General features: G+C 42.8%; 1 protein-coding gene across 3 annotated transcripts; it reads right to left on the reverse strand.

The window, feature by feature from the left end:
• Positions 1 to 22,845, reverse strand: RUBCNL (rubicon like autophagy enhancer). Of its 3 annotated transcripts, none has more exons than XM_074565460.1 (16): positions 22,724 to 22,845; positions 22,048 to 22,170; positions 19,778 to 19,886; positions 16,762 to 17,433; positions 12,464 to 12,549; positions 9,029 to 9,236; positions 8,039 to 8,143; positions 6,729 to 6,771; positions 6,235 to 6,367; positions 5,686 to 5,831; positions 4,834 to 4,898; positions 3,523 to 3,761; positions 2,682 to 2,743; positions 1,247 to 1,400; positions 1,032 to 1,122; positions 1 to 495 (listed from the first exon to the last, which is right to left on the reverse strand). In XM_074565460.1, the coding sequence occupies exons 2-16, from the start codon at positions 22,117 to 22,119 to the stop codon at positions 383 to 385; spliced, it is 2,298 nt and encodes a 765-aa protein (XP_074421561.1). In that variant the 5' UTR covers positions 22,120 to 22,170; positions 22,724 to 22,845; the 3' UTR covers positions 1 to 382. The 3 variants fall into 3 exon arrangements, with proteins under 3 accessions (XP_074421561.1, XP_074421579.1, XP_074421570.1); XM_074565478.1 differs by lacking the exon at positions 22,724 to 22,845 and adding an exon at positions 22,678 to 22,706; XM_074565469.1 differs by lacking the exon at positions 22,724 to 22,845 and having other exon boundaries at positions 22,048 to 22,259.
• Positions 22,846 to 25,789: the final 2,944 nt, after the last annotated feature.

The raw sequence follows: 25,789 nt of genomic DNA on the forward strand, positions 1-25,789 counted from the left end.
AGGATTTCCAACAGTCATTTACTATCTATACATTATTTGCAGAATTACAGAGAAGATAGATTTTTATATTGAAAAATATAATATTAAAAGTCTTACATACAAGGACAAAACAAAAGGCTGCTCACAGCACCAACATTCAGTCATTCTGTCCCCAGTCAAGATGAAACTCCTTTAGGGTGAGGTTTTCAACAACGATATTAAAGTTGTTTTTTTTCTTTTGTTTTTCTTTTTTTTTTTTCTTTTTTTTTTTTTTTTTAACCCCCCCATAAAGGAGACACGCATTAAAAATAGTAATGTCTAAAACAACATTATTTAGTTCTTAAGGCAGGCACCTGAAGATTTGGCACTGAGCATCTTCTGAAATCAGCAGAGGAATCCAATTTCACAGAGGCACCAGTGATGGAGTTTCTGAAAGCGTCCTCCGAGCTGCGATCCGCAGACATTTGGGGCAGCCTCCAGATTTGAAGCATGCTTTGTGAAAGCATGTTTTGCACTCTGTTTATACATACAAGCAGTTTAGCATTCGGGGAAAAAAAACAAATGAAAAAAAATGAATGAATAGCTGCGTTCCTTGAAGGATGTTCCATCCAGTTCACCCAAGTATAAAAGTAAACAGAAGCAGCGCAAGGCTGGGACAACAACCACCGCTGTAATAACTGTGACTAAACATTTTGGTAAGATTTTCAAGATTTACAATGAATGTCAGCAACATCTGATACAGCAAGCTGTATAGCACTGTCCCAGGCTCTCTCTTATGTGTAGACCCAAGAAATAGCCTCGCCCTACAGCCATAATTATGTTCAGATAAGTCCCTGGCTTTGCTTTCTGAATTCACTGATGAAAGACGGCTGCCACAGCCTGTTTTTCAAAGATACATGCTAACTATGGTTTTCAAATACACGTGCAGGTTTTCAAATACACAGGCTTTCCGTGTAGCAAGTTCTCAATATTTTCCTAAAATAAGCCTGAATGGTTTTACACACCAACACCCCCCCCAAGGAAGAAAGAAAAATGTTTGGTTTGGAACATACCTGTGCACCTTTTGCATTTGGCAATCTGATGTGGAAAGAGCAGATCTGCGCTCTGACAGAATTCACAGATAAACCCCTTCGCTTGACACAGCTACAAGGACAGCAAAAGAGTTGATTTACTTTTAATCTAAGAAAAAAAGTTATTTGGGAAATTCAGCGGGGGCGTTCCTCACACTAGCAGCTGCAAGGACACTAAAATCCCTGCTTTTCCTTACCTCACAACCATCCACATGGGAGGTGGAGCTCTTCACAATATCTTTAAGCAGGGGCAGTAACTGCCCTCGTTTGATCTTCACCAGATCATCCAGTGAGAAGAGATGCAGCTCCTCTGTCAAATGGCTGGGCACCTGTTCAAATTCTTTCAGTACACTGCAAAGAGAAAGAAAAAACAAACCAAGGTATAAAAAGCTGTTTTTCAAGTATATTTGAAGAATAAGCCTCTTTCACTCCTCTAGTCACCCAGGGATCATACAAGGCAAGTTCATGCTAAATCTTACCTCCCCTCCCGATTTGAGATCACATTAACAAAAACTGGAGGTTTTGGGATTTAGAATAAAATGTCTGCTTTAAATGTGCACTCCTCAGGCATTTGCATTGCTACGCGTGGTTACCCCATCAATTCTTAAAAAAAATGTGTAAAGGGCTCCCTCCCACCTCAGGAACAGTAAGTAAAATCTCACACAGTATCTAATGCAATAAGCTAGGGGTTTTGTTTGTTTGTTTTTGGTTTTGTTTTGATTTTTTTTTTTAAAGAGAACTTTGAGGATTTTTATCCTGCGTAGGTCACTATTGGGTGAAACTATGCTTGTACTGAGTGGATGAACACTGAAAATATAGTTATTACTTTTAAATTATCACTGATGTAGAAGGTACAGTGAGGATCCTAATTCTTATTTCTATAATGAAATCACAGGTAGCTGTCCAGAAGACTGACATTAAAATACGTTTCTATCTAATTTTGGTGAACAACACATAACTGATGCATAAGAGGTCCACATCAAAGAGAGAACAGAACCTACTTTTAAAATTTATTTTGCTTTATGTCTGTTTTTGAAAAGGTCAGCAATTCTGCAGTGAAGGTTTTGTCAGTCACATGTCTACCTACTAATTATGCCCATAGTTTTGGGAGGCGAATACCGAAAATCTGTAATTTGTAGCAACAAGCAAGGTCATATTTTGGTATTTATCAGTTTTGATTACTACTTTCACCTGAATATATTTATAAAATAAACTGAATAAAGCATTGTAACAGATTTCTGGATGAAATCTTTAAACCCTCAAGGAACACTTTTGTTAATTTTTTTAATTTTTTTTTTCAAAGACAAATCATCTCAGAGATATATTTAAGTATTTTTGATCTTTTAAGAATGAGTGAGAACCTAAGAGAGGCAGAGTAGGAAAAAATATACACCCAACAAGAATCATTCAACATTTAAAACCAGATGTCTAAGTACGTTACAAGAAACAGAAAGCCACCACATAAATCAACATTTGCAGTGCAATAGAAGAAAGTTTTGTTATCAGAATTTTCACTAGTGATCATATTAACTCATTTAAAACTGCACTCAAATGTCTCTAGAGAGGGCTGCTCTATAAGCAACTTCGGTACATTTTAATAAGCTATTTTTCATGCACTATCATGGCCCATACCTTTCACCAAACCTGCAAGTTTTCAAAAGCTTTTTTAAATGAAAAAGCTGTTCTTGCACCTCCTAGAAGATGATTGGGAAAAACAAAACAATTATTAAATGAAAAGCAATTGCATCTATATAATCTTAAGTGAGTAACACCACTATGAGTCAGCAACCCTTGTCAGTACAGCAAGCCACACCTATAAATAAGAACTTCACACTCAGCACAGAATTAAACAAATGGATTTTCTAATGCATGGAAGGCCAAGGAAAGCAAAGGCTACTTTTATTCACTGACAAGGGAAGTAATTCCTAATGCTACAAACGGCTCCAGGTCAGCACACCAAGATGCCAGACCCAAACCTGTGTAAGAAATAGTAAGCGTCTCCTCAGGCCGAGAAGGGAGCACGTGGCAACTTGTAACCTCCGGCAGAGCACCCTTCCTCAAGCTGTAGGAGGTGCAGCCCTTACATGAGCCAAGGGTGTTTGCTCTAATGGCCCACAAAATTAAGGAGTCGTTCAAAACTTCCGGAGCTTTCCAACCACCAATTGCCAAGCAGAGGTAAATATTTACTGCGGGAGCCCAGCTCCCTCCCGTGAACTAAAACTGGAAACCGATAAGGAAACTCCTCCCAAAGACAAGGAGGGAAATGAGACCTCTGGCATAGGTTGGAGACTTCTCCCTCCTCCCCTTCACCTGAGGGGAGAGAGGGCCAGTCCCAGCAGCAGGGATGGGACAAGCCCAAGTGCGGAGAAGCCACCTCTGCCTCCTTCCCACATACGCACACGGCAATGGACGACCTGCCCTAAGGGGCTCTTCTCAAACCCGCAAATTCCCAATAAAAACAGGCCACACTTACCCTCACCCTGTCCATTTCTTTACTTTTTGTGTAGAGGGCTTTGTTAATACACGACACATTGAAAATTGGGTGCTGCCATACACTGTCCAGTAGGTGTTTGGAGAAGTTGCATACATAGTATTTTTTGAAGTCCCACTTCAAAAGTATTCGGGCAGGAATGGGAGACTGGGCATAGCTGTGGCAGCAGTCACAGAAGTACTTCCCCAGGTAGTCACAGTAGCGGAGTCTCCTGATATATTCTGCAGGCAGACAGCAATGAAATTGTGAATATTTCTAATATTTATGGGACACACCTCTTGTCTGTGTGCCTGTTCTGTCTAAATAACTGCAATCCACTGGAGTAAGGGCAAGGTATTTTTTATTATTTTTAAGTGGGGAGTTTTTTTATTGTGGTAAACGCATGCACAAGGTCTGTCCTTTGCATTAGAATAGAAAGCTTTCCACATCTGTCAAACTGAACTGATTATATTTATCACCATGAGATCCTCGAGAAACTATTGTTGCTTTCCTCGCAAAAAGAGAGACACAAGATACAACACACAACAAAATACTTCCACCAAACGGAAAGACAAGCTCATCTTGGAGACACATTCGTATACTTTTTCATATGAAGAGGTTTGTGGGTTTTTCCCAGCTATCTCAGCATCTCAGGTTTGCTCACATTGATGCGCCATCACAGATTGTTATGGCCATCACAAACGCTGCTCCTTTGTGAGCAGACCCTGAATAAGTCTTGAAAGCCACTTCAAAGATTTCTTTGATAAGGTCTGGTTGTCAGACCTATAAATCATCATGCTTTCAAGCAGTTCTCACAGGGTATCACAAATAAAACACATGCAGGATTCTGTGATCAAGATTTAGAGAAAAAAAGTTTTAAAAAGACACCCCAAAAAAGCAAAACCACACATTCCATAAGCTTGCATAAAGCTTCCCATAAAGCCTCTAAAAAGAGACTTTTGGAAATGTGTAAATTGGCACAGAGAAAGAATTACTGAAAGAAACCATTGGAAGATGTAAAACTTTCCAGCCTGGAAGCCTGATTTTTTAATAGCTTTTCCTGTTTTGTTGTTGACTGTCATGAATTTTTACTGTGTACAAGAAGGACATCTATCAAGTATTGTGTTCTGTCTGCAATGAGAAATTCCAGGCAGTGGTAAGATCCCACTGCCCATTTTATTATTGCAGGCACATCCAACAAAGATATTTTCTTTCTAACTCAGGTAATTTTACAATTGTGGCACACCTGTGTTGGTGAAGATTATAGCCTAGTAATGGATTTATTAAGTTCTTTCCCCTTTTGGTAATACTTACTGCTTTCTATCGGGGTTCCACAACCAACACACGTAAAGTTTTGGGCAGCCACCACTGCATCTCTCCTGCATACAGAGGCAAAGAGTTACACCTTCCAGCACCCAAAACGCAGTTTAGTTAACATTCTCCAAAAGTGCAAGACAGCTACGCTGGCCCTAGTGAAAATGTCCAAATTACAAGCTGACTCCTGCTCCTCCACATGAAGGAGGGAGTTCTGGAAGGAGATGCGGGTGACTATTTTAGTGGGAGCTTCTAAGCTATTCTGTGGAGAATATGCCATCATATGGCTTGTTGCAAGGATTAAATTCTTTTCCATTTCTTAAGGTGGCATCAATATCAAGGGGGAGGGGAGAGGGGGAAATCCACATCTGCAACTGAAAAAGCAACCGGACCTGCAGCACAGGGAATGAGCCAGTGTGCATTTAACAGCACTTTATGCAGAGTGAGACAGTAGTTTCCCCAAACATGACCTGTTTTCTCCCCCCTTTCTCAAAACCTACGACCCGTAAGATATCAGCAAGGGAGTGAGGAAACTTTAAAGAATATTCTCCAGGTAGTCTCACAAAATGAATTTTTTAGAAGCCCAGCTAAGCACGCTGCCACTGTAACACCAAACGGTATGTGTATTATCACGTGTAAAAGTGCACGTGCCACGTTAATCAGGACGTGCCAATAGAGGGAAAAGGATGCCATCTGCTTTCTACCAAAGCTGGTGAGACACTGCAGAAGGCTGCGCCATGCACTAGCTCTAACCTTGGGTTCTGTTAAATCACCCAGGCTCCTTCCATCAGGAGGTTTTAGACAAATCCCCACGCTGCACTAAATGACAATACTCAGATCCCTTAGACTTACTTGACTGAAGGGTGAATATTAAATATAATCTGCGATCTCGGTGGGGCCCAGCCAGAAGATCCTCTTAATTTGGATACGATCTTTATTTCTTCAGCCAGATTCAAACTGGACTCAAGCTCTCTTGGAATGTCTTCTTTCAGCACCAACTATTGGGAAAGACAGACTCATGAAGATGAACAGCCCATCAGGTGGACATATGTTAAATGCTATGAAATATCTCCCTTTATAGTCCAGGATTTTAAAGTTCAGTTTTCACTTGCATGTAGTCCCTCTTCAGTTAAAACTCCCTCATATCGGGCCCAGAGGAAGGTACACCCTAATTGTTCACAACTGCACATCTTAAATGTGCAGAAAATTGCTAAAGAGAGAAGAGAATTTCTAAAAATTTATCTAAAGTGAACTAATGAACTATAAGTACTTGTCTGTATTTCTTCTTTTTTTTTTTTTTTAATGCAGCTTCCCTCTTTTCCCTGAGTGAAGCAGCTGCACTGAGACAATGATTATTTGGGGAACTGAATAAAGAGCCCACTGTTTTCAGCTCAGACTCACTCTCTGCTTAGATGAGCTCAGGCAACCAGACAGTTGGACTGCAGAGTCTGTTGGCAACCAGTGTTTTCTGAAAGCTCTGCACAACTCCTGGGCTGTTGCTTCAGCAGAATTGCTGCCGGGTTCAAATGATGATCTGAAAGTTAAGCAATACAGACAGTGACAAAATAGCAGCACGTCATCAGCAGCTCCGCTGTCTCTTCTGCATCCCTGAAAAGTTTTCTCCCATCCCTTCATTCCTATCCCCTTGCTTTGATACACCCAGGTCCTCGCAGAGCCACAGCCGCCACCCTCCAGCAAGACTCCAGGACCAATGAAATGTTCTGCCGAGCCAAGTGCCACAGACATTTGCTGTCACGCAGCATTCCTTCCCCTTCTCTGGGAGGATCATATTTACCACTCCCACACCTTTCCCCAGCGGGAAGAGTCATCAGAAAGCTGGTCCAGCAGAAAAGGCAGTGCCACCAGGCTATTCTAGTAAAGATACAAAGAATTACCTTTCATCTGGGATGACAGACAGACTTTCAAGGTCTTCAAGTTCTGTGGGTAAAGGAGAAAATTTTATCAAGGCATCAAAGAAACCAAGCTTCGGTTACTCAGCACTGTTTTAAATCTACCTTCTGTGCTACCACGGTGTCAGCTTCAAACATATTCACCTTTACAACACCCTTGCTGGATATGGGAAATGGTCTCAGCCCTGGCTGTAAAACAGGCGTAAGGAGACAAATCTCCTCTACAGATCTCGGACATCCGCTGATGAAGAGTACTCCCTAACAGCAGTGCATCCTACCACCACCATCGGCCTCCCTTCAAGGGTGGGCTCATGGATAAGGTGATAGTCCAGGCCCAGCCAGAAGGAACTAGACGTAAACATTAACATACAGAACCAACAGAGTGCACCTTATTTTTTTCCGGACACTGGCTGATATTTGGAGACATCGATCACAAACATGCCAGCTAATGCCATAAACAAGTTAGTAACAGGTGAGATGATTGGAATTAAAGCACACATTTCTTCATTATGTTTATATAGACAAAATATGTTTATGTAGACAACGTGTTCACGTTGGTAGCATTAGTTTTGGACATGTCTATTGTTCTGAAGACAAATGCTTCCCCATTCATACGTGTGAAAATAACTCTTGCTACTAGAAATTAAGTTTTGGGAGCTAGTTCTTCGTTCTTAGATGAGGGAAAGAAGAGGTGAAAAAATAAGCGAATCTCTAAAACCAAACGAAGCAATAAAAAAGTACTTGTTAACAGGAAAAGAGATAAATAGACGTTGAATGTTGCTCAGGCTACTTATATGTGTTTCTATTTCTGTATATGTGAAAACCAGAAAGTAACCAAAGAAACTAAGGATGTCCTGAAGACAAGCAGAGCACTGCTGAGTCTAAGGGGACAGTCTGCTCTAGTCCTGAGACTAGAGGGAGGGCTATCTAAAATCTAATCAATGTCTTTAATTAGGAAATGATCACCTCCTAAATTCTCTCAAACGATGCTGCTACAGTTGGCCAAGGCTGTGCCAGTTTCACACTTTGCACACCGGCATTCATTGGGTTTAATCCTTAAACATAATTTCAGTCCCTCAAACCAGAAAACGTATTTTGTTGTAGAATCCTGCATCACTCTGGTATTTCTGCATGTGCTCTAATGAGAAGTCATGCATACATTGCTCCTCCCATTTTCTTGTGTTATTTCTCCTGCGATAACATCTACTACATCAATAGATTTTCCCAACAATGCAATAGATTCAGCTGTTGGAATAGATAGAGCTGTTTCTGCAGTTATAATTTCAAAGTCTTACCAATAATTACATATTCATCCTCTGAGTCACTGTGGCAACGAAATCTGGTAACCTCGTGATGGGATGGTAGATGCATTGGGGAGCTGACAGGCAGCAGAGCACAGCCTGTCCAGAACAAAGACAGCACCACTTAAACTTTTCCAGCATTTATACAGTAGTTGCAGTTATATTTATATTTTTATTTTCTTACCAAAACCTTAGCACACAGCTTGTATTTACAGAGCAAGTTTATTTATTCTTATATACGCACACATACAAAGCCAATTCCTGTGAGTTTGTCATGCAGCATGTCCCTCAATTGCTTAGGAAAAAGCTTCTAGAGGCTAAAACAAAATATTATCAGTGGTCTCCCCTTCTCACCTGCAAGCACACCATTCGTTCTTCCCCACATGTTATGTCATTTAGACTTTACTTATATTCCATCCCTAAGAACCTTATTACTCAAGAGACTAAAATCTACTTTAAAATGCATGTGCTGACTCGAGCATTATAGTGCCAGGAGCATTTATTGCCTCAAACTATACGTGCATTAATACTTTAGGCAGTTTCACTCAAATCAATCACGTGGCCTGATCTGCACAGTGCAGATCAGAAGGGAAAGAGACAGGGCACAGAAGGGAAGAGACAGGCTTCAAATCTTGCAAAAAAGGATTTAAGCACAGAGAACAGACAGCGACAGGCACGCACTGTGGAGAGTTGTGCTTGTCATATGGCACTTCAAGCTTACGTTTTCTTTTTCATTTAAAAAAACCCCAACCATTAATTATAATAAATAAAACACAGATGTGAACATTCAAAAGGAAGAACTTGACCCAGGAGCAGAACACTTGTGGCATAACGATCCTCAGGGAACACAGCTCTCGAAAGACTCAAAGAAGGTAACAGAGGATTTCGTTCCAAGCAATGCCCAAATTAATTTAGTATTTTCCTGCACAAAAATAAAGAGCAAAGGCTATCAGAAAAGTTTGCATTATAGACTAAGTAACTTGCCTTCATAACCACTGTCTGAAGAGGCAACAGAAGAATCAGACTTCTTCACTCCAGGGTAAGAAGATAACTCCGAATCAGTGTGATAGCTGCCATCTGATCCACTTGCTTCCTCCGCACCCCAGGTCTCTGCCTGTTGGCTTAGGATATTACATTTCATTTTTTCTAGCGATGCTATAATCATATCTGCAACAAAAAAGTGTGCGTTTTCCTGCACACAAGATTGGAACGCTCATTAGTACACAGCATATTTGACATTTACTTAAAATGAAGTGAAATATGTAATTTTCCCCTGTACTTTTTCAACTCAATAAATGAAAATGCAAGACTATCTCATCTTTCGTTTAAACACAAAAAAAACACCCCAAGGGCAATTTAGAAATAACACGCAAAAGGCAACTGCCCAGATAATTGCCTCACCCTTGACTGAAACATACAATTTACTTTTATCTTACCCATCTATTAGATAAGAAGTTTATTACATGCCTAATTGACGAATATGTATGCATTTTAGGGATGTAGTCTTCTAGTTACACTGCATTATTTAGCATGCAACTGTGAATCCATGTAACCTATTTAACAGGATTTAATTTGAAATCAGTGTCTGCAAGCAGTTTTGAACACATGCTAACATGGATGGGGCCAGAAGAGGCAGGTTTTGAAGGGACTGGTGGTGGGTGGTACAGAAGGTGGTAAAATGCTTTCATGTGCTAAGAGTTAAGGCAGAGACGTAGGGAACACACAATGAGATAGCTTACATGGTCAACTGAAGGCTGCACAGGAAGTCTGTGATAAGGATAAGTTGGAATTCAGCTCCCCTGGGGCTCACATTGCCTTAAATAAAAGGTAGCTATTTCAAAGCTTTACTGTAGCATTTCCCTGCCAGACAACCGCTCCCCACAGTGTCCCTTACCATCTTGCCTTCACAGATCACCCATCCTCCAGGAAAAGAGAATTTGTAAAGCCACTGAGACATCCAGATAAACCTGGGGCTCCCTGCCCCAATGTCACTGCTGTATCCCTTGCTTCCTGTGGTCTAATAGAGCATCCCACCAGTCCCAAATGCACAACTTCCCAGACCCGGCTCAGCTCAAAAGCGGATGCATCATGGAGAGATAGGTGCGTGGATGGAAACCCAGAGATGCCCAGGATACTCTCAACTGCACGCATTTACAGTGTGCAAAGCTAACTAAAACTCCGTCTAAAAAAACACCCAAGGCTAGAGTTTCTGAGTGCAGAATAAGTAATGCTTTATAAGAAGTGGCTTATGCTCAGAAAACTGTACCACTCAATGTCAGTATTCATGACATCCCCTACAACCTGTATGGGAAGCATGAAGACAGACATCAGCATTTAGAAATAGCTAAATCTTAAGGACCACAACAGACATCACTGCTTTCCTATTGTCCACAGCCAAATGCATTTAGAAGAGATTAATCTCAACATTAGAGAGAACCCACAAGTCCCTGTGGGTGTTTAAAGAGACTTTTATCTCTTTTCTAACGCTGATTAGCATCACTTGCTTGCTGCACCATTTCTCCAGAGACAACTTTCAGTGAACTTCAAGACACACCATCAGCAAAGGAAAGAATTAAACAGCCTTTTTCCTTTTGGAAGATAAAGAGGACATCTCCTACTTTGAAGATTCGAAAAATCTGCGGGGCATTGCTTAACTCCAAGGTAGTGGCAGAGCTCAGCATATCGGCATATCCTGCTGATAAAAGCAGTTATGAGCGTATTGGAGAGCTGCACTGCAAAAAGATGGAACAGGATATAGACGCTCCTGTACTCAGCACGACTATCAGCTTTCAGCTCTGGTCCATCACCCTAAGAAGCAGTCCCAACTCAGCTGTGACACACCAACTTTCTCATTTCCCCTCCCACTCACAGCAGTGGAAAGTCCCTCCAGATCATCTGGCCCGTGTCTCCTTCCTGGCACACAACTACAACTCTCAGACTTGCTGACACTACACGCACCTTAGTTTTCAGTCTCCTAAATTTCAAAAAGATTATTTCACAACCTAAACGCGTGTTGGATTTGGAGGTTTTGTTTATTTGTGGGGTATTTTTGTCTGGGTTTTTTTTGTTTGTTTTTTTAAAGGCAGCCTCACTCATAATGGACTGAGCTCTTGATATCTTTTAACCTGTAATCAACATCAGCCCTCAATCATCTGCACAGAAGTAGCAGCTGATGCGATCCAGTCTCACTCAACAGTTCTCAGGCTGTGGTTTCTCAGACTGTGGTTTCTAATCCAGGTCTCTACTCACTGGTCTCCTGGTGACTGAAAGCAAATTACTTTGGGTTTGGTTCCCACATTACAGATGGAGAAACATCATCTGCTTTCTGAAACACCTTTCACAAAAAGCAACATGAAAAGCTAGTTGACAAGTTTGTTGGTTTTTGGTGTGAGATTCACTGCGTGGAGTTTGTTGGGGGGAGGGTTTTTTGGTTTTATTTTGTTGTGTTTTTTGTTTGTTTGTTGTTTGGTTTTTTTGTTTGTTTTTTTTTTAAATGCACCTTAGGGCCACTGAGAGCTTCAAATCAAATGCAGAACTTGCCACTCCAGTAAAACCAGTGCTGTGCACAAAGATGATCACCTCTTGGGCCCAGGACATGGGACCACGTGCATATCCACGGTGCAGCAAAAAAAATCCTCTCCTTTTCTAGGCACATTTTTAAAGCTCTTTTGTATTAAATCCTATCCATTGCAATAACTAATTATAACATTAACCCCTCTTTTCCAATTGTTAGAGAAGATTAACATTTAGCAAACAGAGTTATGTATGACAGCATTATCTTCTTATCTTTATCTCTGTTTATAAGATCAAACGGGCTGCCTATCTGGCAAAACATCTAAGACCATTTGGGCACCTTATACAAATTAGAAACCACAAGAAACTGCTTAAATTACTGCAGATGTCACAGCTACTGTGCTTGTCATTCATACTGTAATTCTTTTACAGCAGTCTCACGCGCTCATCATAAGCACACACAAAAAACCCCAACCTCTCCCTATCTCCTGATAGTAAAAAAATGAGGTAAATACCACCCATATGCATGTGGCTGCACCAAATTCTATGTAACATATTCTAACAGAACTTTAAGGTGACTATAATAATCATAAAGTTTGCTCTCGAGGAATGTGTGGAAAAAAATGATGGAATAAAAAGCGGAAGTGTATAGTGTTCTAAAATGTTCCCATTATTTTAAAAGAATTTAAATATTTAGTTAATGGATTAAGAGTAAAAATAAATTAACAAATAGGCATTTTAGGTTTGTAGGTTCACGCAGAAAGGGGAAGAAGAGGGAAAATACAGTATTTGTAAAGATTAGTCCATCTGTCAGAAAGTTCTGTTATTGAGAAACACCTCCTGTCATTTGGTTTCTGCACTATAAAATGGAAAAGACGTTATGACAGTAGTCTTTGTTGTCCTCACCTTCTCCACATCTTCTGGAAGTATGCAGATGTCCTGCAATGAACGATTCAAGGGTATAGCACTTATGTTCAAAGGAGAAGTAGAACCTACGGGTATAACAAGAACTTTAATTAGTTATTTCTTTCTCTGCAGCGCCTGGGATGTGTGCAGGGTGATTTCCAGAAAGGAAAGCAAACTTTCTTTCCCAAAACCGACCACCATTGAGGCTGAAGGTTGTGGTAGAAGTTAAGGGGAGATAAATGAGGAACAGGATGGTATTTGAACTACCTGAAGCATAAGTATCGACTACCAGGGAAACAGAGTTTAAAATGCCACCTGGTGACAGCACTTGTGTGCTCCCAACACTAGCCCTCTCCCAGCTACAGCCTGAGCCGCTGGGGACAACCGTGGTGAGGACCTCAGGCCGGCATTCAAGCGATGCTCTGCAGTTCGCAACACAGCCGGCTAACGCTGCTCTCTGCTCAGTCATGATAGCTGGAAGAAGAAGAAATCTCACTGCTGTCTGGGCACGCAGAGAGATGCAACAGCCGTAAAAGATTTCCTGAATCACTGCTGATATTGTGTGACTACAGCAAGTTTGGAAAAAGAACGTTGCCATTATGGTTCCATATCTCGAGGAAATCTCCCTCCTGTTTCCAAATACAATCCCTACTGCATGGTGATATGTACATCTGGGGCAGACACATTAGCCACAGTACTCCCTGCTTCCCACAATCGCAGTTTTGTTTTCCTGGCATTCGCTGCTGAGTATGATGAGCATGCGAAACAAAAATTCATCTCTTTTTCCCATTAAGAACTTTACAGTAAGCAGCAGAGCACACATCTGGTTTTGTCTATGGACGTACCCTGGATTGCTTTTTACGCATAAATAAATATATATAGAGAGAGAGTGTCACAATTTTCTTCCCCAGAGAATTGAACATGTGAGATCGTGCCCTTATGTTTTGTTTTCAAAGCATCCACAACCACCGCTACAAGAAGTTTGCTGCAAGGATGACAAAGATTATATATAATGTCTATGGATGTACACACTAACGAGATATGAAAGGAAACGACTCCTGGTTTTCTAACACTGACTGGTGTTTGTTTACTACCTCTTCTTTGACCTTACAAACAAGCAATTTCTGTTTTACAGTGCTGATGTTTACAGGATAAACTAGACCATATCTAAATGCTACCACCACACATGCCATTTAAAGTTGCTGCAGATAACACGGCTTAATCAAAGGCTCTTTGTGGAAAAAAAAAAATAAATTGGCACTACTACTAAATTTGTTTAAAAGTCGCAGAAAGGATAAAGAGGTCCCACAAAATATAATTTATGAAAACTTTTTCTCCAACTAAAGGGCACTGACTCTCAGGCCTGGTTTAGATTATTTATTTAGATTATTTATTATCTATAAATAAGTTGCCTTATTTATAGAAACTATGTTACACTGCCCTGAGCATTGGTGATATCAGGCTGCGAAGTCAATCCTGTGCTCAAGCACAGTGACACAGATGTAGTGGTTTTGTACAGGAATTAATAATACCTCCATTGTGTATACCATGGAGGACAAATGAAAAGGCTGACAATCTGACCTTTCAAAACAGATTTAATCACCTAATTAGGTTATTTTCATGCCTATTTGATGATTCATTTTACTGGAAAAGCAGTGTGTGGGGAGTACAGGTAAGTGCTAAAGGCTCTACAGCTTGATAAAAGCCTACATTCTCATCAGTTAAGATAAACATTATTCTCAACTAAAAATAATAAGCAGAAGTAAGGAAATGGGAAAATTATTCCGTTACAATATAAGATGCAATTCCCCTTAAATATAATTTTGAAGTCTAATGGGAGCTTTCTCTTTTGCTTACCTCTTGCATCCCACTTGCATTTTTAAGCAAAAAGAATGAAATGTGGGAAGGAGTATGGGGAAGGAAGCACAGGGAGCACCCAGCAATGGGACGCAACTCTGAGGCTGACACAAAAAATAATCTGGTTGCCCTTCTGCTCCTGAGCACTGTTGCCTGGAGGCTGTTGGGGCTAGGGAAAGAGCCCTCAAGGGCCACAGAAGGAAGTGACCTTGATGCACATATAGGTTAAAAAAAAAAAAAAAAAAGAACAAGCCCTCTGGACTGCCAGTGACACACCAGCCACAACAAAGTCCCCAGAAAACACCAAATTCAGTCACAGGTTCTTCATTAGCAATGACACAGCCTTTTCAGAAGGTTGCAGGAGGCTGTTAAAAGAATGAAGAAGACCTAACAGGAGGACCAGCAGAAAATCCAATTGAAAAAGTTTGTTTATTCTGATTTAAGACACCTTTCGTCATTTTTCTTTCACCTTGTGCGTCCCTTACCAATTCTCCTGTGAGAAACGAAAGTGAGAAACCACCACCACCTCTGAGATAGCAATGGACAGGACGGCAAGTCAGGAGATGCTCTGCTGTAATTCCTGCCTTCAAATTGGGCATTTTTTTTTTTTCTTTCCAATTTGCCATTTGCTTTTCCCATCCTCGCAGTCCTGCACAAGGCAGGGGAGAACGCGACCTCACTCCCCCTGCCCCAGCCTCTACCCAGTGGCGAGTTAAATGGAACGAGCCACAAGGAACAATGAAATAAACACAGGAATTTTCACTATGTACAGAACAGACCAAAGTCTAATGCAGACAGAGCCCACCACGTTGCACAGCGTCTAACAGGATCCTGGCTGCCATGTGGGGTATGTGTTAGTAAAATCAAGGATGATCTTCAGCCCCCTGGCTGCCCTGTTCCTCCGTTTGCTTTCTGGAGATCCATCAGCGTTACTGACCCAACGCAAACTTGTGGCACATCCCACTCATGCCAGAAGACTGAGTCACACACGATTTATTTGTTCTTAAGACACGTGCCTCGTGGTCCCTGCTGACAGCCAGAGCCTGGACTGTGTTTTCCAGACACGGCTACCCAACCTGCGTGACCAGCCCCAGCCGCCAGGTGTGGTTTCCTTCTCCATGACGGGCACCTCTTAAAACAAAACAAAACACCCAGCAGAAGGAAACAACCATAATTGTCGCCATACTAACTGTTGACAACATCCTACCCCAGATGACAGAGTTATTACTGTTTAAAAGCTCTCAGTCCTTCAATAACACGTGCCCATTTGAGATCCCTCTGCTGGCTTGAGGCCTTGGAGGAGCTCTGGGTGAAGGATCAGAGCTTAGAAGTGGTGCTCAAGAGTGTCACCACTAGGACTACTATTGACCAAAGGAAGAAGAAAAAAAAAAAAAAAATATATTTTTTAAAAAAATTAGCCTTTGTCATTGTTATTTATAATACAAAGGCAGGCTGAGTGCTCCCTGACGTTTGCTGCCTTTCCAGTAGAAAAATCAGGCCTCAGTCGCACCATCTTTCCAGGGCTCAGTATCTAGTAAGAATAAACCTCTAGATACTGCTAACACCCTTTATAAGTAAAATAAACATGCTTAATCTCGCCATAGCAAAGGCTGTTCGTATCAATGTTGGGTATTAAACATGAGGGGGTTGTTCAGGGAGGCCAGTGCACCTCATGGAGGCATGGGCAGGCCCAAGGTCAGCTGCTCCAATAGCCACCTTGGGGGTGACAACATGTCAGGCATCCATACAGTCAGAAACTGCCAAGGGGTAAAAAGCCCCATCTGATGCAGATCGGGATCTATGTGTCTCTGAGACTGCGGGTGCACTTGGAAAGGGGAAGAGGAAGAATAGTCCTGGCTCCGACACAAGCCAGTTCAAGTCATAACGAGAGTGGATATTAATGCTGCACCTCCAAATTCCTGGAATCAAAGGGCTCCCTCTACTCCAGCTCACGTCAAACACAAGGTGTCACCCCAGGGAGCCCACACGCACCAACGAATCACTACCAAACGCCCAGATCCACGCTATCCACTTTCAGGAGAAGGGTAATGGTGAAGACAAGAGAAAGATGGTAGAAGCCTCATCTAGTGGATGTTCTACACTGCTCACAGCTCAGCGATTTTTACATTTTACCAGTGGCTGCATATTACAGAAGCATTTCTGCATCACGAGACAGATGACTACTGCAAGTACGAGTGTCTCCCGTTTCACAAGTTCAACCCTCTGGTTCCCCTTCGTTTTTAAGCTTTCTCTTCCTCCCCTCTCTCCTATTTTGAATGACAGCATTTGTCTGATTCACAATCACTATAAAGAAGGCCCAGTTGAATTACAGTTGTCTTTCCTAGCACCAAAATCTTAAAAAAAAAATAAACAAACAAAAAAACAAACAAAAACCAAAACAAACAAACAAAAAAACCAACAAACCAGACCTGCAAAGTTACCTGTTTGATTGACTGGCTCTGACTGGGAAAGTCCACTGGGAGAATTGCTGTCGCTGTTGCCGATGGGCGCAGGCTCCAAAGCATCAGGGTATTTCAAGAGATCTGCTGGCTTACCAACAGCTGAATCAGGAAGAAACCTTGCGAAAGTCAAGTCTCGTTCGGGGGAGGTACAGCATTCTTTTCCAGAATGCACAATAGCTGATGTGACGGTGCCTCCTGTTAATGTCACCTGGGTAAAGCAGTCCCGCTTCAGAGGGGACCCGTCCGAAAGAGTGAAACCATTCAAGGAAGAAGCAGCAGGATCCCCATCAGAGTAATGGGGACAAAAGAAAGTATCCGACGAAGGTTTAGAGAAATCACAGCGTGTGTTGTCCCAACACGCCCGGTGCCTTGTAAACCGAATGTCTGTCTGTGTAGAGGCAGCGTTGTGATGTGAAGAATCGCTGTCACTGTCATCATGGCTATCCCCAGGGTCGCTGCTTTCTTCCCACCGTTCCATGTCACTGTCCAGATGCTCAGCTCCCTGCATTGTGGTCTGCTCAGGCACCGAAGAGGGCTTCAAACCAGATGCATTTAAAACAGACATGAGAATGTCTTTGATAGCTTCAGCACTGTCCGGGTACGATCCAAAACTTCTGGCATGTCCAATCACTGCTGGCCTTGAGTATTCGTCTGTTCAGAAAAGGGAAGAAACCAAGAGGTTAGGAAACAATCCTAAAAAAAATAAATTTAAAGTTTTAATTTACAACATGAATAAAATGCACATTATTTTTAACCAGTGCGAGAAGAAAGGGAAGAAGTGAATTCACACACTGCGCTCTGCTGCCTCTTCCTGCAAGGAAGCTCTTGCTTTCTGCAGTCAGGAAGCATTTCTGCCGTTGATAAGGCTAGGTGATAAACCAACAGTAAAGTATGCTGCTGCTAGCCAAACACAATTAGTTAAAACTTTAATGGTAACTGATTGTCAGCGTGCTTGCAAACATCATTGTTCTATAAAACTGGATGAGGTACGGTTACCAGGTACTGGTTCTATTGCCAGTAAAACAGGTCACGTGGAGCATCAATACAGCAGGAAGAAAAAAAAAAAAATATATATACACTTAGTAACAAAAGGTCACATGTTTGCGTGTTTCAGTTCAGTCAGACACCCCTCCTCATGTGGAAGAGGCTAAAGTAACCTTCAATCCATTATTCATAGGGTGGCAACATTTATGTGAACCCGTAAAGGAAATTAACTCCGTCACAGCGAGTTCATTATAATGCCTCTGAAGGAATCAAAAGCACTACCTGCCAAGGTCCTATGTGATTTACTGCAAGACTGAAGTTCAATAGAAAATGGAAAAACTGCCCTTAGTGGTAAATATGGCAACATCAGCGGGATGTAGAAGCGTGCCCTGCAACGAGTAGCTATTTGAGACTAAACTGAAATCCTGTACCTTGAACAAAAAGCCTCACAGGAACTGCCATCACCTAAGCCATGGCGAGACTAGACACAAAGTCTGTGTTCAAGAAGAAACTATCAACCACATCACAACAATGAAGTTAACAACTGTCTCCTTTGGGGAAGATAAGTCAGTCGTAAAATTCTAAGAATAGATACAATCAAGAAGATTCATTTCCAGGGCAAAGAACATTTAGTTAGGACCACGAGGAATGTTAAACACGGCTGGTGAAAAAAGCAGCAAGTCTTGCAGACTTTGCCCAGAGGTTGCTCTCCTTGGACGTATCTCAACAGAAAACAGTAAACCTCTCCACAAGCCACTCACCTGGAAGCCAGAATGCACTCAAACTGCAAGATAAGAAAGCTTACTAATGAAGGGATCTAAACAAAAACAAAAACTCCTACGTACTTTGGAAAAGCAAGTCTATACAAAGAGCAGTCCTCACCAAGAGAAAGCTGAAAAAATTAAGAACACCACATATATGTGCTATGCAGCAAGAGCTGCTAGCGATGCTGTCCTAGTAAAGCCAGGTCAAAATTAGCTGAAAAGTTGATCAGTGATTGGGACCGGCTATCTGCCAGGAAAAAGCTCTTGCAGACCTAGCAGCAAAACCGAACGTTTTACTGGCTGCACTTGAAAAAAAACTACCTTGCCAACATGTCCAGCTATGGCAGTGTAAGGGCAGGAATGGGAAAATAAAAGCTATCTGACTTTCAAACAAACATATTTCAATCTTTTCAAGGAAAAAAAAAAAAAAAAGGCAATTTTGGCAACTACTGACATTTTAATTGTACAGGAATAGCTTAACCTGGACTGAAAACAGCAGCTTTTCTGTGGAAGGCAGAACATTTAGCCTTCCTGTCTCCAACAATTCTGTTCTGCTCTCCTATTGCAAAGCCCATCCCGATGCTCCTTCCATCCCCTCTCCTTCGTCGTCTCCGCTACGCCGCCACCACGGAGCATCTCTAGCACTAATCATACAACCATACTGACTTACTCTGCTAAATACTTGTTCTTAGTGGATTGTAAGAGAAAAAAGGAGAAGTTTTAAAAACTTAACTCATGCTTCTGCTCTGCCAAGCTTAAAAAAAAAAGAAAACAACCAAATAAAAAAAAACAAACAAACCAACACCCACATTTTAAGCACCTACCAGAAACAGGTTAGTTCCAATAAAATAAAATAAATAAAAAAAAAATCTCAAGTTTAGTTTTGCAACTGATACTCATGTGAGTAATTCTGGTAATGTGTTAAAATCCGAGAAACTATTTCTTGAATGAACAAGGAGTTAACCTGCCAAGAATCATCTGAACACTTCAAGATTTTTACTCTCGAGCACTCAAAATGCCAGCATAATTAAAATGGCCGAACCACCATTTAAAAGGCAAAAAACCCCCGTACTTTCAAGTTGTATAATACACTTTGATGTTGTCCCATCTTCAAAGCCAATAAGCAAGGGTCCTCCTCCAACCAGACTATACTTGGTTAGCACACACAAACATCGATAGCTTTTGCGAGCACTACAAGCACCAGCAAAGCGCCCCAGAGGGAGGCGGTTCAGAACAAATTGGCATACCTGAGAGAACGGAGATTTGAGGTGTCGGAGCAAGGCAGCTAATCCTCGCTGAGGGATTTGAAGAATACGCTGACTCAGTGAAAGCCACCTTTAGGCTTTCGTGGCTTAACTAGAGAACAAGAACACACAGGCAGACAATTTCGTTATAAGACAACAGTACTCTGGTAATGATACCCCCAGTCTCACAGGCATCCCAGCAGGAAGAACAGCATGCTAAGGCCTGCCGACAGTCACCTAACCACTGCCTATATTTCTTCTGGTTGTCTGAAAACGTCCCCAGAAGCATGCGCCATCTGAAAAGCACTGGCATCTCGACTCTGCACCTTGCATTTCACTCCAGAAGGCAGGTGACCAAAAGAAACTCTTTTAATTAAACAGAGAATTAAACATGTGCACAAGGCACATGGGAGACAAAATGCTGAATGTCTATATATCTGCAAAACAACAGCAATGAAGCAGAAAAGAATTCAAGAAACCATCAATACAGCTGGAAGCACAGACCTGTTTAGACGTATGAGTTAAATCTACGAGGCCCCAACTCCACAAGCACCTGATGCACCTGCTGCTTCATCTCCCAGCCATATCGACTGGGAACAAGCGTGGTCACATAATCACCTAATTTGCCTAATTTGATAGAACACAGTACATGTGGTTCACATCAGCAATGTGGCAGGCCCAGCATAAAGCAAGAAGTGACACAAATAGATAATACTTGACCTGGCATACAGCCTGCCGGTACAAGCTGACAAAAATTTGGAACGCATTTGAACTGACTGAGCAGGTTTATACCAGACCAGCATTTCGCTTTGTGCAGTCATGACGCTTCCGATTTGGCATTTCGAACCCCAAAGCCAGATTCACCATATTGTCAAGCCAGGGCAAGCAGTTTAGGGCAGATACCAATGGGCTAATTCCAACAAGGGAGTACGATGCACTCGGGACCGCAAAGCAACGGGTCTCCTCCCCAAGCTCACAAATTACTCGTGAGGATCACACACATTCGCCTCCTGCTCCCCTCTCCACTGCCTCAAGTATGCCACGGACCTGCAGAGCACATCACAGAAACCAAGGAAAGCAGAGGGGTGCACTGCTCTGATGGGCACATTGTTAAAAGGCACTTAATCAAGGTGCACCTCGTGGCTTCTCCCCACTCACAGGCATCAGCGAGGTGTCTCCACACAGCAGCATCCCCAGGATGCCTCTCGCCTTCCCCAGCACCCTGCGAGCCCATACAAAGAGGGGGGGAGTTCAAAGGCATGCTGTCCTCTGCCACCCTGTGTTGACCTCTACGTTCCCCACACGGTCCCGTGGGAGAGGAAGGTGACTCAGAGAGCAGATCTAGCCCAGATACCCTTCGGACTCATGGAAAGCAGAAGAAATTAAAGCCCACAAAGAATTTCGCTTTTAACTGAAGAATAGCATTTCGGGCCAAAAACAGTATGCTGAATTTCAAATATTTAGTGTTTGATTATGCCAGTGCTTCGAAAAATATTCTTTTCAGTATCTGATAGTGCTTTTTTTCCCCCCTCCCTTTGCTTTAATTTATAGAAACTGTCATGTAGGCAGATTTTCTACACATTAAATAACATATTGTCAATATTACTGGATAAAGTAGTTCTTACAGGACTCATTATTTATTAGTTACATTTATTTTTTTAAAAATGGTTTTAATATCACAATTAACAGACTCTGCCTCTTAGGATGCAAGCATCACAAGTGCCTGACGCCAAGGTGAACGCATGTACTTCATCAGTAAGCGTAAAGAGTTCAAAGTTTTAAGATTTTATCTTTTTCTAAACAACCCTCCCACCTCTTAGATCTTATCAGAAGATACCGGCCTTCTGAGAATTCGAAAAAAGATTTACGTTTACTTTAAAGACATTACAATTTCAATTAGATCACTGATTGGGAAAAGACTCCTGTAGTATCCAACTATCACCCGTGGAAGGAAAAAAAGCCGCAGTTAAAGACCACTTATAAGGAAATATGAGATCAGAGGTATATGAAGAGTACCACAACACACTGCCACAACCAACACAAACCACTGTCAGTTTGGTATCTTTCACAGCGTAAATGAGTCAGCCTTTTACACCACCACCCCCCGCCTCAATACTAGGGCTGTTATTTCCAAAATTAACTCTGTAACGAAACCGTCAGCAGTTAAAAATAAAGTATTTACCACAAACACTGGCACTTAAAAGCTAATTTTTTTTGGGGGGGAGGAGGGGGGAGAAGCCCCCTCCCAGCTAACATTTAGATGCCTCCCTTACCTTTTTAGAGCGGGGGGGTTTGAAGACTTCTGTTGCGCTGTAGCTGGCGAGAGCTACTGCATGGAGAGACATGGTGGGAAAACATTCATTTTATTATTTTTTTTTTTTCTTGCTGTAAAGTACCTGGAAGGGAGAGAGAAGGAATTACAGTCGCCCCTACGTGAACCCCGCGAGTCTCCGTGTGTTTGGCAGACTTAACATTCCGAACTGTTTTCGGTCTTACAAAGCTCAACGAAAAGCAGCGCTCAGCAACAATGGGAAGCTGTGTTAGTAAGAGCCTCAATTAGGAAATTTAAAAACAAAAACAACACGACGACATGCAGTGCTCCCCCCCACCGCGGGCACAAGAGGAGTTCATCGATCCGCCGTACCCCGCAGCCTGACGGCAGAGGAGGAAGGGATGGACGAAGCCCCCCAGCCCCGTCTCCGCGGCCGCTCTCCCCCCTTAAACCGGTGCCGGGCAGGGGATGGCACCGACGAGGAATAAAACCCGGCAAGGGCGCTGCAAAGCCTGGTAGCCCTTCCCACGGAAGCTCCCAGCCCGCCGGACAGCTTCGGAAAGCCTTCAACCCGCGGAGAAACAACGAAACATCCCGCCGACTCAGCGCCTCCCGCCCCGGCAACGCGCACCCTGAGCCCCGCAAGGTGCCTCCCCTCCGGGGTCCCCGGTCCCCACCTGCGGCCGCGGGTCCCAGCTCCCACCCGCCGGGGCTCAGCGCCGGTCCCGCCGCCTCCCGCCCTGGAACAGCGGCGGCCGGCGGGGCCCTCCCGCAGCCGGGGCAGGGAGGTTGCGGAGCTCCGCCCCGGGAGGGCGGGGGCTGGCGGCGGCGCCGGGTGCCGCCCGCAGGCCCGGAGGTGGTGCTGGGGGCGGCCTCGGGGTCGGTGGCAGAGTCGCCGAGCGGCGTGAAGGGAGTCGGTCTTTTAGTAACTGAAGGGCAGCCCGGGGTGCGGCAGCACAACTTGGGGAAAACAAAACAAGGCCAAAACAAACACAAACAACAACAAAACCCAGCCATGAGGAGCGGCTGGGGACTCTGGGTTTGGAGAAAAGGAGGCAGAGGAGCGAACTTACCGCTCCCCGCAGCCTCCTGAGAAGGGGAAGGGGAGATGTTGGAGCATTATACAGTTGCAAAACATGAAATACGTCTGAAAGCATTGCTGCGCAAGAAGAGTGTAGTAGCATTTCGAAGATTTCCATATCCGTTTGGTGGTTTTTTTTTTCTCCCTATGCTGCTCTCTTTATGTATATGTATAGCCAGGAATCCCTGTATTGCGTCAGACTCTTTGCTTGGGATGTGATTAAGAGAGTCCCCAAAAAAGAGTTTTCTCCAAAGAGAGAGTCTGTGCCTTTGAGAGTCTTTCTTTGTCTCTTGCTTTGGGACACCATCTCCCCTTCCCCTCTTTAGGAAGCTGCAATTAATTGTTTGGTGGTGTCTCCAAACAGAGAGGGAGGTGCTGAGCACTTCTGCCTGGGATTCAGTGACGGGATGCATGGCAATGGTTCAAAGCTGCACCAGGGGAGGTTTAGACTGGATATTAGGAAGGATTTCTTTACTGAGAGCATGGTCAAACACTACAACAAGCTTCCTGGAGAGGTGGTCAATGCCCCAAGCCTGTCAATGTTTAAGAGGCATTTGGACAATACCCTTAAAGACATGCTTTAACTTTTGGTCAGCCCTGAATTGCTTTTGGTCAACCCTGAATGGACTAGATGATGGTTGTAGGTCCCTTCCAACTGAAATAGTCTATTCTATCCTATTCTAAAACCAAGATAAGTCAATTGGGAGCGAATGGAGGGTGTTTTCCCAGTTGGGGTGGGGTGTGGGATGCTCAGGCCCGCAAGCAACACATGGACACACCTCGAGGATCAGCTGTATCCCAGGATTTTCAACCAGCTGGCACATTAGAAATGACAAAGACCCATTTTCACTTAGCTTTAGAAAGGGGTCCAGCCATCTGCCAGACCAGTCTCTGAGTCAGCTGCCTTAGCGTGCTCAAAGCTAGCAGACTGCAGTTCCTAGTAGCCAGTTTGGGCTAAAAATAAAGTGAAGGAATGCTGAGCCATATTCGTGGAGCTAAAAAAAATTGCTGATTGTCCATAAAATGCAAAAAAATATGCACAGGAACTTAGGAAATTGCAAACCATGAGGAAGTAGAAAGGAGGTAGAATCCAGATGGTACCATGCAGAAAGAAGTAGAAGCAGTAAACAGAATGCAAAACAGAGCTGCAGCTGAAAATGTGGCTTTCAGATGCTCTGGATTAATTGCCTCCCTTTTCAAGCACAGATGATGACTTGGCCAATAAATAGGGCAGTGGATTTGGGCTGTGGAAACTTAGAGGTAGACGCTGGCCAAGCTGCACAGTTGTCTGAACTTGGTCTGGATGTTATCCTGTGGTGTGTGTTTCAAATTCCCAGCTATAAAATAAATCCTACTTTTGAGAAACTTACGTGTTCAGGTGGGGAAGAACAGGTAGTAAGGTGGGAAAGGCTGGAGATTTATTGATAGTTCTGCTGGATTCCTTACTAAAATCTGGCAAAAATCAGCTAGGGAATTTGTGCTTCATCCCCATAAAGTTTTCCAAAATTCTTGCATGAAAAGCATTATACAGATGCAAAATACTAAATCTGTCTGAAAGCAATACTGCGCAAGAAGAGTGTGGTAGCATTTCAAAGATTTTCATACCATTTGGTGCTTTTTTTTTTTCTCTCCATGCTGCGCTCTCTGCATAGATGTGTATTGTCAGGAATCCTTGTACTGTGTCAGACCCTTTGCGTGGGGTGCGATTAAAAGTCTCTCTACTTTTTGCAGATGTCACCAACGGTAATATTAGAAAACTGGACAGATGCAGAATCACAAGGAAAAAAAGGAAGGAACTGCCCACCTGTTTTTAAAGTTGACAGAGTGGAAACTCAACAAGACCAGAGTGCACCAAACTGACATCTTGCCCTAATACCAGCATGACCCACATTGGTTTAGGAAAAGGAAAAAACCCAAGCAATTATGTCTAATGTCTGCGCCAAAATGAAAAACATCAGCAAAAATCCGACCAAAACCTTCCAGCAGAATGTTGAAAAACAGAAGAGTGATATTGGGAGCAGAAACAGTGGATTAAGAGATCACATCAGTGGGCTTCTGTAGATGAATCTTTCTCCTTTCAAATTGTGTGAAAGATACAGGACCACTTTTTAAATCAGGGAAAGGAGTATTTTTAATCACACAACTGAAATAGCTCAACCTTGGCAATTCTTTGGAAGACTTTTACAGAGAAGCCCCAAAGCTGGGGATTTTTTTGTTTTATTTTGGGTTTTTTTATGTTTAAAGGCTAATGTTTCAGAATGAATGAATTCTACCTTTTGTAAAGAATCACTATTCCCAGTTCTCCAGGAAAGACCTACCTGGAATAGGCTTAAAGTTAAAAATATCAGCAATACGCTAAACGAAGGAAGTGCAAAAATAATCGCATGTAAAACCAAAATAATTACAAGGATAGGATAACTATCCCAAGCCAAACAGACATCCAGGAAACTGGTGGTCAGCTGACCCTCTAAAGAATTCCAGACGTGCTGATTTACAGGCATCCGGTCAAAATACAAAATATGTCTGAGGGTGCTGGTACACTGGCAGAGGACAACAGCTTGTGACAGTGTCCTCAGCTTTCCACCCAGATGCTGGGGGACTGGCCACGCTGCTCCTCAGCGAGCCACCATAACCTCCTTGGTTTGCTGGTAGACCTTAGGGT

Source organism: Larus michahellis, chromosome 1 (assembly GCF_964199755.1).
Source record: "Larus michahellis chromosome 1, bLarMic1.1, whole genome shotgun sequence".
Lineage (NCBI taxonomy): Eukaryota > Metazoa > Chordata > Aves > Charadriiformes > Laridae > Larus > Larus michahellis.

Excerpts from the sequence above, each read along its gene's own strand:
- RUBCNL (XM_074565460.1), bottom strand. The coding sequence starts at position 22,119 with ATGTCTCTCCATGCAGTAGCTCTCGCCAGCTACAGCGCAACAGAAGTC. Across the intron at positions 17,434-19,777 it reads TCAAATCTCCGTTCTCTCAG|ACGAATACTCAAGGCCAGCA; the intron begins GTATGCCAATTT and ends TTTTCTGAACAG. Across the intron at positions 6,772-8,038 it reads GGATGAATATGTAATTATTG|AACTTGAAGACCTTGAAAGT; the intron begins GTAAGACTTTGA and ends CTTTACCCACAG.